The sequence below is a fragment of the Anolis carolinensis genome, unplaced genomic scaffold (genome assembly GCF_035594765.1).
Source record: "Anolis carolinensis isolate JA03-04 unplaced genomic scaffold, rAnoCar3.1.pri scaffold_10, whole genome shotgun sequence".
Taxonomy (NCBI): Eukaryota; Metazoa; Chordata; class Lepidosauria; order Squamata; family Dactyloidae; genus Anolis; species Anolis carolinensis.
Genome location: NW_026943821.1, coordinates 4,442,055 through 4,460,868, shown reverse-complemented (window position 1 = coordinate 4,460,868; position 18,814 = coordinate 4,442,055). Strand labels below are relative to the sequence as shown.

Sequence of the window (18,814 nt, the reverse complement as noted above, 5' to 3'; positions counted from 1 at the left end):
ATTCTGTTCCTGGTTTGAAAGTGTTATTCCTATTTAATTGTGCGGTACTTACTTTGAAAGTAGTTGTTATGCTTTAAAAACTTTGTTTTTGTGGCTGTCACAAACTATATTGATTTGGTTGAGACTCAGTGAGATATTCATTGGAAAACTATAGAAAAATGTGCTGCAGGATGTTCCACAAAAACAAAGTTTTTACAGTTTAATGCACTTTTTCCATGTTTTTAGGATAGAACCAATTAGGAAATGACACTGATAACCTAGGAACAAAAATTGTGTCACATAGTGAAGCTGTGGATACTAACTAGAAGCTGTGGCCTTATCTTCCATGATCTTCCTTTGTTTTTCGGATATACCACCTAAAGTCAAATATTTATACCTTTAGAAAATCAAGTGTTCAGTTTCCAGCAACCTGTTTGTTACAACAGCCATTCTGAGAAGGGGGTAATATAACAAACAACAACAACTACTACTACTACTTTATTTATACCCCGCCACCATCTCCCAGACTCGAGGCGGCTTACAGAACCACAAACAAGTGTCATAACACATAAAAACAGATAAAATTACATCACATATTAAGCAATGACAATATCTGCGGATTGACAACTTCTTGCTGAGAACATTTCCAGAAAAGGTTGTTTGGCTTGTTGTCTGGAGATTGTATGTGAAGCATGTTTCCAAAAGGGACCAAATCCATCTGAACAATTTTTTACAACAATAGGAAAAAAACCATACTGAGATTATGCATCTTTTTGGTATAAAATGCAATTTTCCAAGCACTGTACTGAAATGATTTGATACATGTTGATAGTTTTGATCTGTGCATAACATTTTACTCCTAGACAACAATTGCTACCACCTATAACTCATTTTTATTTTCTTTTTGGGGGGAATTTGTTACTTTTTGTAAACAAATTCCACATTTATACATTACTTTCATCCTACACATGTGTTGTGATGCTAACTACCAATAATACTTCATAGTTTCTATTTCCAATGAGGTTTTACTAGCAAACAAGGTGACCAGTTTACCATATTTAGCCACATGGTGTTAGGAATTCTTTTTAACAGTTTTACTTGTTTTAATCATTATAATATTTGATTCCATGTTAATATTTTGTAGGTTTGTAAATCTAATAATAGACTGTGAGCTGCTTAGGGTCCCAGTCATGGGAGAAAAGTGGGATACAAATAACAACAATTCAGTTTGCCCACAAGGATGGAGAAGACACAGTAGAAGTGAATCACCAGCAACAACTTAGCCAACTTCAAGCACACAGTGACCTCTAGTGGCAGACATTGAAAAAAACCAAGAATCTGAAGGTAAGTCTCTTACCTTAGCACCATGCTCATCCACTGAATTACTACCTGCCACAAAAAATAAGAGATATTTTATAATATTGTGCAATCATGACTCCAGAACTTTTGCAGATATTCTTACAGTGTAACAAGAATCTGGAAAGTAATTCTACTAAATTATGGATGCACCAAGACAGTTTTACTCCACATTTTAACTGTTGTGGATTTGATTAATTATCTCCCTGGGAATCAGTAAGTCCTCCAGCACAACTCTGTCATAACAGAGTTGCACTGAAGGCCTAGAGGTTCCTAAAGAGGCGATCTCTCAAGTAAAAAGATAACCAAATGGCCATCCGTTGGGAGGTCTTGGATTGTGTCCTTCTGGACTAGATGGCCCTTCAAGCCTCTGCCAATTCTAGGATTCTTTCTTTTTATTTTTGGGTTTTTTACTTTCATACTAGGGGACCAGAGCCCCTAACCTGTGCAAACGTGAAGGGCGAATTGTAGACACACTGATAACATTATGTAACACAATTTTTGTTCCTGCGTTACAAATGTCATTTCCTAATTGGTTCTTCTTTTTTTTACATTTTTTTTTAAAACACAAAAATACATCCTAATTGGTTCTATCATAAAAACATGGGAAAGGTTTATTAAACTGCAAAAACTTTGTTTTTGTCAGACATCCTGCTCCACATTTTGCTATAGCTTTTCAACGGATATCTCAGAGAGTCTCAGCCAATTCAACCTAGTTTGTGGCAGCCACAAAAACGAAGTTTCTCGAGCAAAACAACTTATTTCAAAGTAAGGTCCTCACAATTAAACACAAAATACAAAATTCCTGTTTCAAACCAGGAACATAATTTTTCCAAATTTTGTTAAACAGTGTAATGAGAAAGCTTTTGCCAAGCCTAGAGGAGGATGAGCCTCATGCTCAATTGAATTTGTATTTACTCTTGGTATGGAAGAAAACTTACCAAAGATATAGATGATGGCTACCCCGCTACTAGCTCCCATCAGGCCCGCTATCCTGAGTACCATTTTCTTTGCGTAAGCTGTGTTTTCCTTCTGCTTCTGCTTCTCTTTCTGTTCATCAGAGCTCTTCTTGTCTCCACCTTCAGTTGACTAGAGAGAAAGAGTGGAAAGGATGGTGAAGGAAAAAAAATCACTTCGCAGAAGCTGCAGATCATGGGAGTTGTAGTCTGGTGAAGCCCCAACTCTTTTTAGCAGAGAAGGCTCAAGACCTTGTAAAGCTGCAATTTCCAAGGATTCCTAGCGTTGAGCCCTGAGCAAGTTCAAGTGGTCTCAAACTGCATTAGTTCAGCAGTATAGGTATATCCCTGTTATTAATTACATTACCCTGCTTAGTTCTTGCAAAATTAGCAGTGTGACTGATTTAATCCATCTGTACTGTAGTCTTCCACTATCCCTGTTGCCTTCTACTTTATTGAGCATTACTGTCTTTTTTGTTAAGTCCCTGTCTTCTCATGCTAAGTTCCAGAATGCGACAACCACGGTTTCGGCATCTTGGCATCTAAGGAGAGCTAGATTTGCCCTTGGAGCCCTTTATCTGTCTCTTTATCACCCCCTTTGCATCTCAGTCAAGTGGGATATTAAATAAATATAAGAATAATACAATAGTAGTAATATTAGCAGTCTACTGCTTCTGTAAAACTCTCCTCCAGCACCACATCTCAAAGGAGTTGAAATACTATCAACCTAGGATGATTTAGACATTGGTATTTATTGACACATTTTTATACTTAAGGATTTTATCTTGTTCTTTCATAGCAGCCCTTCAAAGCCTTGGAGTATTTCTAGTGAAAATGGTCTGTGGCTAATGGGAGTGATAATACAGGTCACTGTAGAGCCACAGGTTGGAAAGTATTGGAATGATGGGAATGGTAAGATGGGAATGGCTCATCAAGGGCCTCAGGTTGTAAGGAGTATGTGGATGATGGGAGTGGCAGTACAGCCTATCATAAGGCCACAGATTGGAAAGAGTCTGGGAACGAATCTTTTTATTCAGGCAAGTTTTTAGAGAAGGATGTTTTTAAGATCAAGTCAGAGCTACTGTGATTTTAGCTATTTAATTGTCAGTGTTTCAATCATGTTTTTAATGTTTGTATATTGTTAGGTTTTAAATTGCATTGTATCGGGTTTTATTGTGAACTATTTTTAGTATCTGTTTGAGAGAGAAAAAGCAGGATATGGAAGACAGAAGGCAATGCAGCTCATCTGAGGGCTTAAGCTTGGAAAGAAATTAGGCTGTAGGGAGTGAGAGCGCAGCCCAGTATAAAGAGTCTGGGGATGATGGGAGTGGTAGTATCATAGGCCAGAGATTGGAAAGAGCCTGTGTTCATCAGATGTCCCAGGTTGGGAAGAGTGTGCGGCAGATGGGAGAGGCCATAGAGCCTGCAAAGAACATAGGGTTGCAACATGTGCTCGATGGGGTCACACTCCCTTTGAAAACACAGGTCTGTAGTCTGGGGGTCCTCCTGGACACCGAGCTGACGCTTGAAGATCAGGTGTCGGTGGTGGCCAGGAGGGCTTTCGCACAGTTAAAACTTGTGTGCCAGCTGTGACCATACCTCGAAAAGCCTGACTTAGCCACGGTGGTCCATGCCTTAGTTACATCCAGAATGGATTACTGCAATGCCCTCTACATGGGGCTGCCTTTGAAGACGGCTCAGAAACTGAAATAAGTGCAAAGGCCCCTTGACAACTCGGTCACTCGATGCAGCGAGTTCGCGCATCATTTTGCAGATAAAGTTGCTCGATTACGCTCCGACTTGGACGCCAGCTTTGATACAGTGCCTGATGAGGTACCTAGAGCATCTGTTGATTCCATCTTGATGGATTCGTTTCAACCTGTTCGGCCTGATGACGTGGACAAGATCCTTGGAGCGATGAGACCAACCACATGTGCTCTAGACCCTTGTCCTACCTGGCTTATAAAGCTTGCCAGGGGGGGTTGGTCGATTGGTTTTTGAGGATTATCAATGCCTCATTGGAACAAGGGCAATTTCCATCTAGCCTGAAACAGGTAACTATTAGACCAATTCTAAAAAAGGTATCCCTTGATTCCTCTATTCTATCAAACTATCGACCAATTTCAAACCTCCCATTCTTAGGCAAGGTTCTTGAGCGAGTGGTGGCCTCTCAACTCCAGGGATTCTTGGATGACACCGATTATCTTGACCCATTCCAGTCTGGTTTCAGGCCTGGTCATGGCACTGAGACGGCTTTGGTCGCCTTGTTGGATGACCTCCGTAGAGAGCTGGACAGGGGGAGTGTGTCCCTGTTGGTTCTCTTAGACATCTCAGCGGCTTTCGATACCATCGACCATGGTATCCTTCTGGGACAGCTCTCCGGGATGGGCCTTGGGGGTACTGCTCTCCAGTGGCTCCAGTCCTTCCTGGAGGGTCGCACCCAGATGGTGAAGCTGGGGGACACCTGTTCGGACCCCTGGCCTTTGACCTGTGGGGTCCCGCAAGGTTCCATTCTGTCCCCCATGCTTTTTAATATCTACATGAAACCACTGGGCGAGGTCATCCGGGGTTTTGGAGTTCGGTGCCATCTCTACGCAGATGACACTCTACTACTCTTTTCCACCTACTTCCAAGGAAGCCCCTCGGATCCTAGACCAGTGCCTGGCCGCTGTAATGGGTTGGATGAGGGCCAACAAGCTGAAACTTAATCCTGATAAGACAGAGGTCCTCCAGGTCAGTCGTGCGACTGATCGGGGCATAGGGTGGCTACCTGTGCTTGACAGGGTCACACTCCCCCTGAAGGCGCAAGTCCGCAGCTTGGGGGTCCTCCTGGATTCATTGCTGTCACTTGATGCTCAGGTGTCGGCGGTGGCCGGGAGGGCCTTTGCACAGCTAAAGCTAGTGCGCCAACTGCGACCGTACCTCGAGAAGTCTGACTTGACCATGGTGGTCCATGCTCTGGTTACCTCAAGGATGGATTACTGTAATGCGCTCTACATGGGGCTGCCCTTGAAGACGGTCCGGAAACTGCAGTTGGTACAACGGTAGGCAGCTAGGTTACTAACTGGAGCTGCTTACAGGGAGCGGTCAACCCCCCTGTTCAAGCAGCTCCACTGGCTGCCGATAATTTTCCGGGCCCAATTCAAGGTGCAGGCTATTACCTATAAAGCTCTAAACGGTTCGGGACCTGCCTATCTTCGTGACCACGTTGTCCCCTATGAACCCACCCGATTGCTGAGATCCTCCGGGGAGGCCCTCCTCTCACTTCCACCCTCCTCACAACTGCGTTTGGTAGGGACGAGAGAGAGGGCTTTCTCGGCCGTGGCTCCCCGACTCTGGAACTCCCTCCCCAGGGAGATTAGGTTGGCTCCCTCTCTACCTTCCTTCAGGAAGCAACTGAAGACTTGGATGTTTCGGCAGGCCTTCGGAGATAGTCATTGATTAATCAGCCCCAGTGGGTTTTTAATAATTCATCCTGTTTTTATTACCGTCTTACCATTTATGTGTTTTAAATGAAATTTTTATCTTGTATTGTTGTTTATATTGATATATTTTATTATTGTTTTAGCATTTTATATTGTGATTTATTGTGTTGCTTATATTTTGTTCTTATGTTGTTTGGGCCACTGCCCCATGTAAGCCGCCCCGAGTCCCCGTGGGGAGATGGTGGTGGGATATAAATAAAGTTTTATTATTATTATTATTAAAGGTCGGGAGCCAGATTGCTAAACTTGGCTGCTTAGGAAGCATACTATGCCTCTATTGAAACAGCTCCACTGGCTGCCGACAAGTTTCTGGGCCCAGTTCAAAGTGCAGGTTATTACCTACAAAGCCCTATATGGTTCAGGTCAAGCCTATCTTCGTAACTGCATCTCTTTTTATGAACTGCTGCAGGCTCCGAGGTCCACCGGGGAGGCCCTCCTCTCAGTTCCACTGACTTCACAAGTATGGATGGTGGGGACGAAGGAGAGGGTCTTCTCAGTGGTGAACCCCCTCCTCTGGCTCTGGAACGCCCTTCAATGTTTTTGGTCCAACCTAAAAACTTGCCTCTTTAACCAAGCTTTTAAATAGGTATAGGTTTAAATTTTAGACCCAGTGGATTTTCACTGAAAGCACTTTATATGACTGGTTGGTTGCTATTCATGTTATATCCATAATTATTGTGACAATTTATCAATGTTTATTTTCCTGGCTGTCTAAGCATATTATCTCAGATCTTAATGCATTAGAAACAAAAATGGCAAGCCCACCTCTTGGGCATCCCAACTTATATACTTTCAGGGATTCCAGGGTAAAACTAGCATAACCATTTAGAGTTACGGGAGCTGTAGCCCATGTTTCTTGACATAATACTACATCAAAGGAGCTAACAAACTGTCCCCAATCTTGTTTGCCCATCCTGCTATATCCCAGGAGATGATGTTAAGAAGAGAAATCTCCTGGGAACCTGGATGTGTCAATTGGGTTGATCTGCTCAATCGAGTCATCCGCCTTCTGATGCAGTTGCTTTTGTCCTCCTAGCATTTGTGATTTCTTTGGTTGTTGATGGTTTTGTTGTATTCATCAATGTATCTATTGTCCTGTCTGGAATGTTAATGTTCATTCTATTGCAAAATAAGTTTGTGGTTGCACTCATTTTCCTATTTTTTTTATTTGAGATGGGAAATTTCAAAATGACGGTTCGTTTTCTGATGGGTCTATGCACCGTAATAAATGTTGAGTGTTGTTGATGATGTTTATTTTAGGGTTGATTTTATTGTGGTGTTTTATGTATTGATGATGTAAATTATGTTTTCCTTTGGTATTGATGTATCTGTATTTATGCACCATGTGTATTACAAGGGCTTTGTAAGCTGCCCCAAGTCCCTTTTGGGAGATGGTGTCAGGGTAGAAATAAGGTTGTTTTTTATTATTATTATTATTAAGGGACTTTGAGCAGGGAAAGGGATCTCTTGGTTTTTGGATATTGTTGTCTCCTGATTTAAAAAAAGTAATACTGACCTTGCGATGAATGTATTGCCAGCTCTAAAATTTCCACGTGTGGGTATGAGGGGGAGGCAGAAATCCAAATGGGGCGATTCTCTCTCTTAAAGGGATAGTCACTCATGCTTTCCCCTCTCAACGTGATGAGGTGGTTATATTTAAGTCCGTAAACAAACTTTTTTTTTTCATGTCAGAAGCGACTTGAGAAACTGCAAGTCACTTCTGGAGTGAGAGAATTGGCCGTCTGCAAGGACGTTGCCCAGGGGATGCCCGGATGTTTTGATGTTTTACCATCCTTGTAGAAGGCTTCTCTCATGTCCCCGCATGGAGCTGGAGCTGATAGAGGAAGCTCATCTGCGCTCTCCCTGGGTGGGATTCGAACCTGGCAGCTTGCAGATCAGCAGCCCAACCTTCAAGTCACAAGGCTTTAATCCACTACTCCACCGGGGACTCCACTATTTATATTATATTGTAGCTTTATCATTTATATTATATTGTATTAATATAGTTGATTATTTATATTACATTACATTATATATGTTGCAATAATACAAATAATTGTAATCTAACATACATAATGTAATATAAATAATGATAAAACTATAATAATACAATAATTTTAATAATATAAATAATAATATAAATAATACAAATAGTAATCTAGTATTTATATTATTACTTCTATTATTATTAAAATTATTGTATTGCTATAATCGTATAATTATTTATATGTTATTATATTAAGACTCTCATACAATAACAATAATCCTGTTGTCGAAGGCTTTCATGGAATCACTGGGTTGCTGTGAGTTTTCCGGGCTGTGTGAACATGTTCCAGAAGCATTCTCTCCTGACGTTTTGCCCACATCTATGGCAGGCATCCTCAGAAGTTGTGAGGTCTGTTGAAAACTAGGGAAATAGGGTTTATATATATATCCCTGTGGAATGATGTCCAGGGTAGGAGAAGGAAAGAACTCTTGTCTGATGGGGGCGAAACGTCAGGAGAGAATGCTGCCAGAACATGGCCACACAGCCTGGAAAACTCACAGCACCGAATGATAATCCTGCTTTCATCATCATCACAGTAATAATAGAAATAATAATAATACAGTAGAGTCTCACTTATCCAAGCTAAACGGGCCGGCAGAAGCTTGGATAAGCAAATATCTTAGATAATAAGGAGGGATTAAGGAAAAGCCTATTAAACATCACATTGGGTTATGATCTTACAAATTAAGCGCCAAAACTTCATTTTATACAACAAATTTGACAGAAAAAGTAGTTCAATACGCAGTAATGTTATGTTGTAATAACTGTATTTACGAATTTAGTACCAAAATATCACGATATATTGAAAACATTGACTACAAAAATGGCTTGGATTATCCAGAGGCTTGGATAAGCGAGTGAGACTCTACTGTATATCCCTGTGGAATGATGTCCAGGGTAGGAGAAGGAAAGAACTCTTGTCTGATGTGGGTGAAATGTCAGGAGAGAATGCTGCCAGAACATGGCCACACCGCCTGGAAAACTCACAGCAACCGAATGATAATCCTGTTTTCATCATCATCACAGTAATAATAGAAATAATAATAATACAGTAGAGTCTCACTCATCCAACACTCACTTATCCAACGTTCTGGATTATCCAACGCATTTTTGTAGTCAATGTTTTCAATACATCGTGATATTTTGGTGCCAAGTTCGTAAATACAGTAATTACTACATAGCATTAATGTATATTGAACTACCTTTTCTGTCAAATGTGTTGTATAACATGATGTTTTGGTGCTTAATTTGTAAAATCATAACCTAATTTGATGTTTAATGGGCTTTTCCTTAATCTCTCCTTATTATCCAACATATTCACTTATCCAACATTCTGCTGGCCCGTTTATGTTGGATAAGTGAGACTCTACTGTACACACACATATATATATATATATCCCTGTGGAATGATGTCCAGGGTAGGAGAAGGAAAGAACTCTTGTCTGATGTGGGTGAAACGTCAGGAGAGAATGCTGCCAGAACATGGCCACACAGCCTGGAAAACTCACAGCAACCGAATGATAATCCTGTTTTCATCATCATCATCATCACAGTAATAATAGAAATAATAATAATAATACTTTTTCTGTATGTTCTATGGTGCCAAGGCTTGCCTGTGGAAGTGGTAGTACGACAATCCACACTGGAAAGGGATGATGGGAGTGACAATACCGCCTGTCAATGGGGCCAAGGCTTGAAGGAGAACCTGGGCCTGGTGGGAGTGGCAGTAGAGCACATGCTAAAGCCTTAGGTTGGGATGTGTGTGGGGCGGATGGGAGAGGTAGTCCCATGTATTTGCTTATCTATATCCTGCCTTCTTCTCTTATAGGAGGCTGGAAGCAGCACCGAGGCCTTCTCCTCACCTGCTGCTGCCTCAGGAGGGCTTCCGTCAGCCCGGGTCCGGCCACTGAAGGAGAAACCGGAGGCGGCGCAGCCCCCGTGGTGAAGGCCCGCCCTCGGCGCCTCCACACCCGGCGCCGGCAGCAGCCCACCACCGCGCCCCGGCCTCCTTCCACGGCCCGCAGGCCTCCTTTCAGCAGCAGCGACGCCGCCGCCACCACCGCCGCCATCTTTCTTTCCCTCACTCCCTCACGCGGTGAGGCGCATGCGCCGGAGGGGGAAGCAATCCTAGCCTCTCTTCGCTAATTGGCCCGCTTTACCCAGCCGCGCCCGCTCTGACTTTTCGACCTCGTATTTTAGCCAATCCGTTTCTCCATGGTTTTCCCCGCCCACTCGTTAGCGTGAAAGAAGCTACCAGAGATGTGATTGGCTGCTGGTTTAATTTGCTCGGCGCGATATGATGCAGCCTGTAACTCCGCCCTAAAGGTCCCAACCAATGGGATACAAGACAAAAGTGAGGCAAGCTATTGGCTGAAAAGGGGGCGGGACCATACAAGGTTATGAATGGGAAAAGGGTGGCTGTCAAGGTGAGGGGGGCAAAGCATGTGCTTGGACAGGTACAGTAAAGGCCAGTGATGGCCAACCTATGACACGCGTGTCAGCACTGACACGCCTAGCCATTTTTGCTGACACGCTGCCGCATGAAGATTGGATGACTAATGTCTTTTGTGGCCAAATTTGGTGTGATTTGGTCCAGTGGTTTTTACTCCATGGGAATTATGCACATTACATTAGCTGTGCCCTGCCACGCGTTGCTGTGGCCAATTGGAATTGCAGTGAATAGCCTCACTGCTTCAAAGCCTGGCCGTTTTCTACTAGGGATGTGTAGTTTGTTTGTAAGAACGTAGAGACGTGGATGAGGGGTTGTGTTGTCAATTTTCTAGGTTGGGGGGCCTTTAGTTTTGTTGTTTTGCCCAGTGGAGCGATGCCATTCTCCTTTTATATATATAGATATATATCATTCTATTATTATTCTAGTATATTATTATATTATTACTATTATATTATTCATTATTCATGATTACATTGAAACTACAACTGAGAGAAATCAGTGTGGAAACTGCAAGAGGTACCATAGATTGTTGTACATGGAAATAATGATATTAAATAGTTTTTGATTTATTAAATAGTTATATATTATAATTATATATTTTTGTTATTTAAACTATACATATTGCGAAATTATGGATTTTTTCTCGAAGTGACACACCACCCAAGTCATGCTAGGTTTTTTGGTGAATTTTGACACACCAGCGCAAAAGGTTGCCCATCATTGGTATAGGTAAGCTTTGGCATTTCGGGTATTTTGGACTTCAACTCCCGCCATTTCTAACAGCCTCAGGCCCTTTCCTTTTCCGCCTCAGCCACTGAAGTCCAAAACACCTAGAGGGCCCAAGTTGGCCCATGCCTGGTCTACATTCGTCAACCCCCAACACTCCTAAGTTTTAGGAAAGCAGTCAAGACATGGCTGTGTACACAAGTGCTTCTCCCACCCTGGACCCCCCCACCTCACTTGCCATGTTTCTAACAGTCTTTACAACCTCTGAGGATGCCTGCCATAGATGTGGGCAAAACGTCAGGGGAGAATGCTTCTGGAACATGGCTATACAGCCCAGAAAACTCACAGCAACCCAGTGTACTACACTGATTGGGAGTTGGGCAGAGTTTCCTTTTCTGGGGTGCCTTTACACAGATGGCCATCTGTCAGGAGGGCTTGGACTGTGTCCTCCTGCCTAGCAGGCGGTTGGTCTGAATGGTACTTGGGAGTCCCTTCCAACTCAAGTGGGATGTTTACTAACAGGAAGACTGGTGGAGTCTCTTTCTCTAGAGTTTTTTAAGCAGAGGTTGGATGGCCATCTGTCAGGAGGGCTTTGGTTGTGCCTTCCTTAATGGTGGAAATGAGTTGGACTAGATGACCACTGAAGGCCTCTTCCGACTCCTAGATGTTCATAACATTTCCCAATTCACTCAACCCTCTGCTGAAGAGAACACAGCGGTGCCTGTTTGTGGGGCGCGTCACATGGTTTTATTAAAAGAAGCTACACGTTGGACGGCGCTGGTGTTGCAGAGGGCATCGAATCCCATTCAAAGGGATGGAATGGTTGTGTTCAGCAGAAGTCACCATATGCACACACTGAAAAGTTCTCGCCTCTAAAAGGCAAGGTCTTCTGCTGGGCTGAGGAAACAAGTGACGACAGAACACACACCCACCACACGGAAATAAGAGCCATTCTGTACAATGCTGCGCCATAGATGGCTACAGACGCTACGCTAAAAAGAAAAGAGCCACCCGTTCTCTGTCTCTCGCATGACTCCTCCTCCATCTAGGCCTCCAAAAGCTTGCCGAGGAAACGCAAGTTGAGGATTTTGAGCTGCTCGTCCAAGTCCATGCGCACGATGCCATCCTCGCCGTCAATGCTCAAGAGGACGCCGGTGGCTTCCCGGTCCTCACCTAAGATGACCTTGACCTGCAAAATGGGGGGAAGCAGCCCGTCAGATGACCGGTCCCGAGATCCCAGACACATTGCTCTAACTTTAGGTGAATAAGACCAATGAGGAAGAGGCACAGGCACAAACTGGGCTCTGCTGTGCATCCCAATGGTAACTGGTGGATAAAGAAAAGCAAATAGCAGCTGAATAGGGAGATATGGGGGCACCTTGGTGAGGAGATGCTCTGTCTTCAGCTACAGAATAATAAGACAGGTTAAGTAGCTGCTTTCAGTCCCCTTTAAGAGATACTGTGGGATATAATAATAATAATAATAATGAGACCCAAATAGCTTAATAGAAAAAAATGAGGCACCACAGTGGGGAGATGCTCTATCTTTAGCTACATAATAATATACAGGTTGAGTAGCTGCTTTAAGAGAAGAAAGTGGGATGTAATAAAATAATAATAATAACTCAGCCGCTATCAGGATCTCAAGATTGAACTTCAAAGACTCTGGCAGAAACCAGAACAGGTGGTCCCGGTGGTGATGGGCACACTGGGTGCTATGCCAAAAGATCCAGCCGGTATTTGGAAACAATAGACATTGACAAAATTACGATCTGCCAAATGCAAAAGACTGGGATCCCTACTGGGATCTGCGCGCATCATCCGAAAATACATCACACAGTCCTAGACACTTAGGAAGTGTTTGACTTGTGATTTTTGTGATACGAAATCCAGCATATCTATCTTGTTTGCTGTGTCATACAAAATAAATAAACAAACTAATAATAATAATAATAATAATAATAATAATAATAATAATAATAATATGCTCTCACTGTCTTCAGCTACATACTAATAATATACAGGTTGAGTAGCTGCTTTGAATCTCCTTTAAGAGAGGAAAGTGGAACAACAACAACAACAATATAGAGATCCAAATAGCTAAACAGGAAAAAAATGGGGTGCCGCAGTGTGGAGATGCTCTGCTACATAATAATATATAGGCTGAGTAGTTGCTTTGAGTCTTTGAGAGAAGAAAATGGGATATAACAATAACAATAATAATATGCTGCCACTGCTTTCAGCTACATAATAATAAACAAGTTGAGTAGCTGCTTTGAGTATAAAGTGAGCTATAATACATAAATAATATAGAGATCCAATGGGGAGATGCTCTGTCTTCAGCTACATAATAATATATAGGTTGAGTAGCTACTTTAAGTCTCCTTGAAGCGGGAATATAATACTACTACTACTACTAATAATGATAGAGAGAAGCAAATATTAGTTGAATAGGTAAAAACTGGGCCCCTCAGTGTGGGTATGCTCTCACTACACCTCTCCCTTTAAGAGAGTAAAATGGGATATAATAATAACCACAATAACAATAATAATAAAAACACATAGCAGTTGAACAAGTAGAAATGGGGCACCTCAGGGCACATCATATTGAATAACTGCTGTGAGTCCCCTTTAAGAGAGGAAAGTAGGATATTATAATAAAAATATTGATGTGCGTGCCTTTCCCAAAATGCTCGGGAGCAGAAAGGTTTGAGGTTTCAGATCCTCAGAATTCCAACATCAGGCGGAGAGTGGGTTTGATTTGCCATGAACCAAGATGGAAGAAAGACCTCTCCTTCCCATTTCCTTCATCCTACCTTATTGTTCTTGGTCGGTGTAACTGGTTCCAGATGCTCACTGGAAATGCTGACTACCTTCTCACTGTCCTTCAGGTAGACAGAGCAAATCCCGCCCTAGAAGGAGGAAGTGGCAGACAAGGAGAAAACAACCAAGGTGATTAGAAAAGAGTCTCGATAAAACCTGACTAAATCCTGGAAGCATTAGTATGCTTCTGTCTTTTAAAGTTAACAGCCTAGCTAGTAAACTCTTTCCATTTAATAGAAGAGAGCACTGGAAACGTCCTCTTTGTTGGAAGTGAAGGAGCATCAATACTTGTCTATATAGAGCAACTGGAACAGAGGGAACACTGTGGTATTTGTCTGCCTTACTTTCCCATCTCTGTTTACTAGATCTATGCAACTCAAGGTGTTTGGCATACAGGAGGTCACTTCCCTCTTCTTCCCAAGTCTTTAGTGCTCAATTCCCTTTTGTTTGCAAAGGAAGCATCATGAGGCTCTCTCTTAACACAGAGACACGGGCGACAGCATTAAAGATTCTTCTACCAAAGTTAGGTTGCTTTTGTTTGTCTGTTAACTAATTTATCTGTCAGTGTTTACCTTTTTCAACCTGAATCTCTTCTCTCCCATTTCCTACCATCAGTTCATATATAGCATTACATCTCTTAGCTGGTAGTGCAGCTGCAAGACTTCGCGCTGCTGAAGCATCTCAGGTGTACAATGTGAACAGCAGTGCAATGATAAGGCTCACCATGTTGGTAGGTTTCCACCATACCTTGATTGAAAGAATGGTGTAGGATAATTGACATCATGCAATGGAGTCCAAAGACTTCATTGTGTTTAGAATAGGGTCTCCAAGACACCTAATTATGTATATATAACAAGTATAGGATTCCTGATAATGAAACATACATTTATGATAGCTCCTTGGTAATTAAACATATTGGTGCAATATCGCTGCCTTGCAGCGTTTTAATTTTTGTATACTTTTTATCATGTTTTAATTGTTTTGTTTTATAGTATATTTGTTGCTGGCCCTCGTGGCAGAATGTAAGCCGCTCTGAGTCCCCTCGGGGAGAAGGGCGGGGTATAAATGTATGTAATAAATAAATAAATAAATAAACATAAACATTTGCTATTATTATGGATTATGATCTAAACCAGGCATGGTCAAACTTGGGCCCTCTACGTGTTTTGGACTTCAACTCCCACAATTCCTAACAGGATGAGTTTTGAAGTTCAAAATACCCAGAGGGCCCAAGTTTGACCATGCCTGAAATATACTTAGCTGCACTCTGCTATAGATACCAAAAGTTCTACGTTGCCAACCCCCTTCACCCTCCGCCTACCGTCACGCTGCGGATGACGCCCGTTTGCCCCACGACTTGGCTGTCCAGGTAAGTGTCTCGCACTTTGACCTGGATGTCGGTGGTGACCCAGTCGCTGGAACTCTGCTCGATCCCGGAGCCCGGAGTGTGTGGGTTGTAGGCTCCTGGAGAAGGAGCCCCTGGGGTCATGGGGCTGTAGCCCACGGGGCTAGGGCTGGGACTTGCCTGGAGAGGGAGCAGAGGAGGAAATGATGGGGGAAGAGTTAGCTCAAATCAGGGGTTCTCAAACCAAGGAGCCCTTTTTGAAGCAAAAGTTTCTCGTGGGGCCCCAAGAAATGTTTATATATTATATATAAATGGATATATATCAGGCATGGGCAAATTTTTTCACACATTGCATTTTAAAATTTGGCGGAAGGGGCCGAGCCAGTGGCAGATGGATGGAGAGTGTTTTGTGTGAATTAAAAAAACATGATCAAATAGCTATGCACACTGCACATATCTTGTTTGTAGTGAGAAAAGGAAAGGAAAGAAAAAACAATTTTAAATTAACAATTTTAACCAACATAAACTGAACAGTGTTTCAGTGAAAAATCCCAGGGGCCATCTGGTCCAATTCTCCTTCTGCCATGCAGGAAAAAGCACAATCAGAGCACCCCCAACAGATGGCCATCCAGCCATTGTAGTAGTAGTAACAGCAGAAACCCCAGGGGCCAAAACACCGGGAGGGCCAAAGTTTGCCCATGCCTGGTGTCGACTTTCTTGCTCTCTGGAAGTTGTTAGTAATATATTTTACTAGGCAGTAAAATATGCTGCCTAGTGGAGTCTCCTCCTTTGGATGTTTTTAGGCAGAAGATGGATGGCCATCTGCTGGGAGGGCTTTGATTGTGTCTTCCTGCCTGGCAGAAAGGTGGTTGGATTGGATGGCCTTTAGGAGACCCCCTCAATTCTAGGATGCTACACCCAGTAACTGAAAAACTTCAACTGTTTATCCATGCTTCTGTGTAGGATAAGAAGGCTTTTAACATTTTAGGCTCATAATAGGACTCATTCCACCTTTATTTTGGATTTCTAGCAGGGAAGCCTTGACCATCAGTTCCTCTCAAAGCTTTTACATAACCTGGGATTTGTTTTAAGTAATTTGTTTTCAGAAGTAAAACTTTACAGACCATTAAAAGGGCTTTTAACATTTCAAGCTTTTAACAGGACTCTTTCCACCTTTATTTAGGATTTCTAGCAGGGAAATCCTAAATAAGCTCCTCCGAAAGCTTTCACATGACCTGGGATTTGTATCAGTACTTTGTTTTTCAGAAGAAAATCTTGATACAGCCTCTACAGCAGGCATGGGCAAACTTTGGCCTGCCAAATGTTTTGGACGGCTGAAGTTTGCCCATGCTGTTCTACATTACCTGATATGCCATTGGTGATGGTGTCGGATGATAACTGGCTGGCGAATGGGTGTTCTGGTAGCCCACGGGGCTTGGAGCTACTTGATGAAAGCTTTGAGGGCTGGGACTCGGCTGGTAGGAGCCTTGAGGGGAAGGAACGGCGTATGGAGAAAACTGGTCGGTGTTATACCTGCCGCAAAAGAAAAAGAAGGAAACTCAAGGACCCTGTTACCAAGGTTGGTAACATTTTGTTCTTATGAGATTTTGTCTTCCAGGCATGGACTAACTTGGGCCCTCCAGGTGTTTTGGACTTCAACTCCCACAATTCCTAACAGCCTATCGGCTGTTAGGAATTGTGGAAGTTGAAGTCCAAAACACCTGGAGGGACAAAGTTGGCCCATGCCTGGACTTCTTTCTCTGAAAGTCCCCGATTGCAATTTGTCACACTGAAAATGGATTAAATAACACGACAGGCTTACTCACATGGCCGGGGTGCCAGGGGTCTGAGGGTTGTAGGGAGGGTTGACCTGCGGGGAGGAAGGATCCGGATAGCCGGGGGTCTGTGGGTTGGGTGTCCCTCCATAGCCCTGCGGCGAAGGGGTGGGCTCGTCATCAAAGCCGTAGTCAAACTCTTCCTCCGCCCTGAAGGAAGTGATGGAGAGAAAAGAGAACAGTCAGCTTGGCCCTACTGTTGGCATTACCCTCCTCCCTCTTCCTCTACCAAGCAGCACCAACCTTGAAGGCGTGTTGGGATTGTTGGGGTCCCAAGCCCCGCTCTGCGCCGGGGTCCGGCTGCCGTCATGCAACGGGGTCTGGGAGCCATAATGGGGAGTCCGATTGCCTGAAAGAAATGCAAAAATATTGCGGGATGCTTTAAGGCAAGCATGGCAAACTCGAGCCCTCTAGGTGTTTCGGATTTGAACTTCCACAATTCCTAACAGCTTTGGCTCAGCAATAAGACTACCATGTTACGCAAATCTAATGCACACCACAATTTTTGGTGAGGGAATTTCGCCAAAAAGGTATTAGATTTGATAAAATATTATTATATCAATCTTAATCACAGCACCTGCAAAGCATTTTGGGAGTGGACAAAAGGACCCCAGCTGCCGCAGTAAGAGCAGAACTGGGAATATATACAGTTTATGGTTTATAATAATAAGTAAAGGTAAAGGTTTTCCCCTGACGTTAAGTCCAGTTGTGACCGACTCTGGGGGTTTGTGCTCATCTCAATTTATAAACCGAAGAGCCAGCGTTGTCCGTAGACACCTCCAAGGTCATGTGGTCGACATGACTGCATGGAGTGCCGTTACCTTCCCGCCAGAGCAGTACCTATTGATCTACTCACATTTGCATGTTTTCGAACTGTTAGGTTGGCAGGAGCTGGGACTAACAGCAGGCACTCATTCCGCTCCCAGGATTTGAACCTGGGACATTTTGGTCCGCAAGTTCAGCAGCTCAGCGCTTTAACACACTTTGCCACCAGGGGCCCCATATAATAATAATAATATACAGTAGAGTCTCACTTATCCAAGCTTCGCTTATCCAAGCTTCTGGATTATCCAAGCCATTTTTGTAGTCAATGTTTTCAATATGTTGTGATATTTTGGTGCTAAATTCGTAAATACAGTAATTACAACATAACATTACTGCGAATTGAACTACTTTTTCTGTAAAATTTGTTGTATAACATGATGTTTTGGTGATTAATTTGTAAAATCATAACCTAATTTGATGTTTAATAGGCTTTTCCTTAGTCCCTCCTTATTATCCAAGATATACGCTTATCCAAGCTTCTGCCGGCCCGTTTAGCTTGGATAAGTGAGACTCTACTGTAATAATAAAACCTTATTTATATACCGCCCTATCTCCTCAAGGGACTCAGAGCGGTTTCAAGCATAACAGGAAACATACAGTCAGTTAAAACATACAGCAATTAAAACATTATACACATAAACAGCATAAAACAGATAATCATAAAACACATAACCAAGAATTAAAACCTAATGACAGGACTCCATTGAGTTTATTCAAAATAAGGGCATATAACTATTGGGAAAAATTGAATGCCATGGCAAATGACAGCCTACCAAAACTATGCCTGTTAGAGCAGGGGGGAAAATCAACATCAGACCTCTTGGCTAGTTCAACTGACAAAACACATTAGGAGTTGTGGACTTCTGACCCTAAATCCAAATCTCCTAGAAGAACTAGATCCAAAACTTGTTGCACAACAAATATTGGATATAGAAGCTCCAAAAGACATTGCTACCCTCAGTAAAACCATCTCACTATAATGGCT

At 42.8% G+C, this 18,814-nt stretch overlaps 2 protein-coding genes across 3 annotated transcripts in view; both read right to left on the bottom strand.

Annotated features, from left to right (window-relative positions):
- Positions 1 to 9,926, bottom strand: part of timm50 (translocase of inner mitochondrial membrane 50) — a 42,682-nt gene extending 32,756 nt beyond the window's left edge. The window contains exons 1-3 of the mRNA XM_003228378.4: positions 9,686 to 9,926; positions 2,277 to 2,424; positions 1,337 to 1,368 (exon numbers count right to left, since the gene is read on the bottom strand). Of these exons, the coding sequence (XP_003228426.1) occupies positions 1,337 to 1,368; positions 2,277 to 2,424; positions 9,686 to 9,892 (387 nt within the window). The 5' untranslated portion in view covers positions 9,893 to 9,926. The remainder of the gene's footprint in view (positions 1 to 1,336; positions 1,369 to 2,276; positions 2,425 to 9,685) is intronic.
- Positions 9,927 to 11,725: 1,799 nt separating this feature from the next.
- supt5h (SPT5 homolog, DSIF elongation factor subunit) overlaps positions 11,726 to 18,814 on the bottom strand; it is a 32,804-nt gene continuing 25,715 nt past the window's right edge. For both annotated transcript variants that reach the window (XM_003228373.4, XM_062962212.1), the window contains 6 exons: positions 17,248 to 17,353; positions 16,996 to 17,154; positions 16,534 to 16,702; positions 15,146 to 15,349; positions 13,818 to 13,913; positions 11,726 to 12,190 (listed from right to left, as the gene is read on the bottom strand). In XM_003228373.4, coding sequence (XP_003228421.1) covers positions 12,047 to 12,190; positions 13,818 to 13,913; positions 15,146 to 15,349; positions 16,534 to 16,702; positions 16,996 to 17,154; positions 17,248 to 17,353 — 878 coding nt within the window. In that variant the 3' untranslated portion in view covers positions 11,726 to 12,046. The remainder of the gene's footprint in view (positions 12,191 to 13,817; positions 13,914 to 15,145; positions 15,350 to 16,533; positions 16,703 to 16,995; positions 17,155 to 17,247; positions 17,354 to 18,814) is intronic.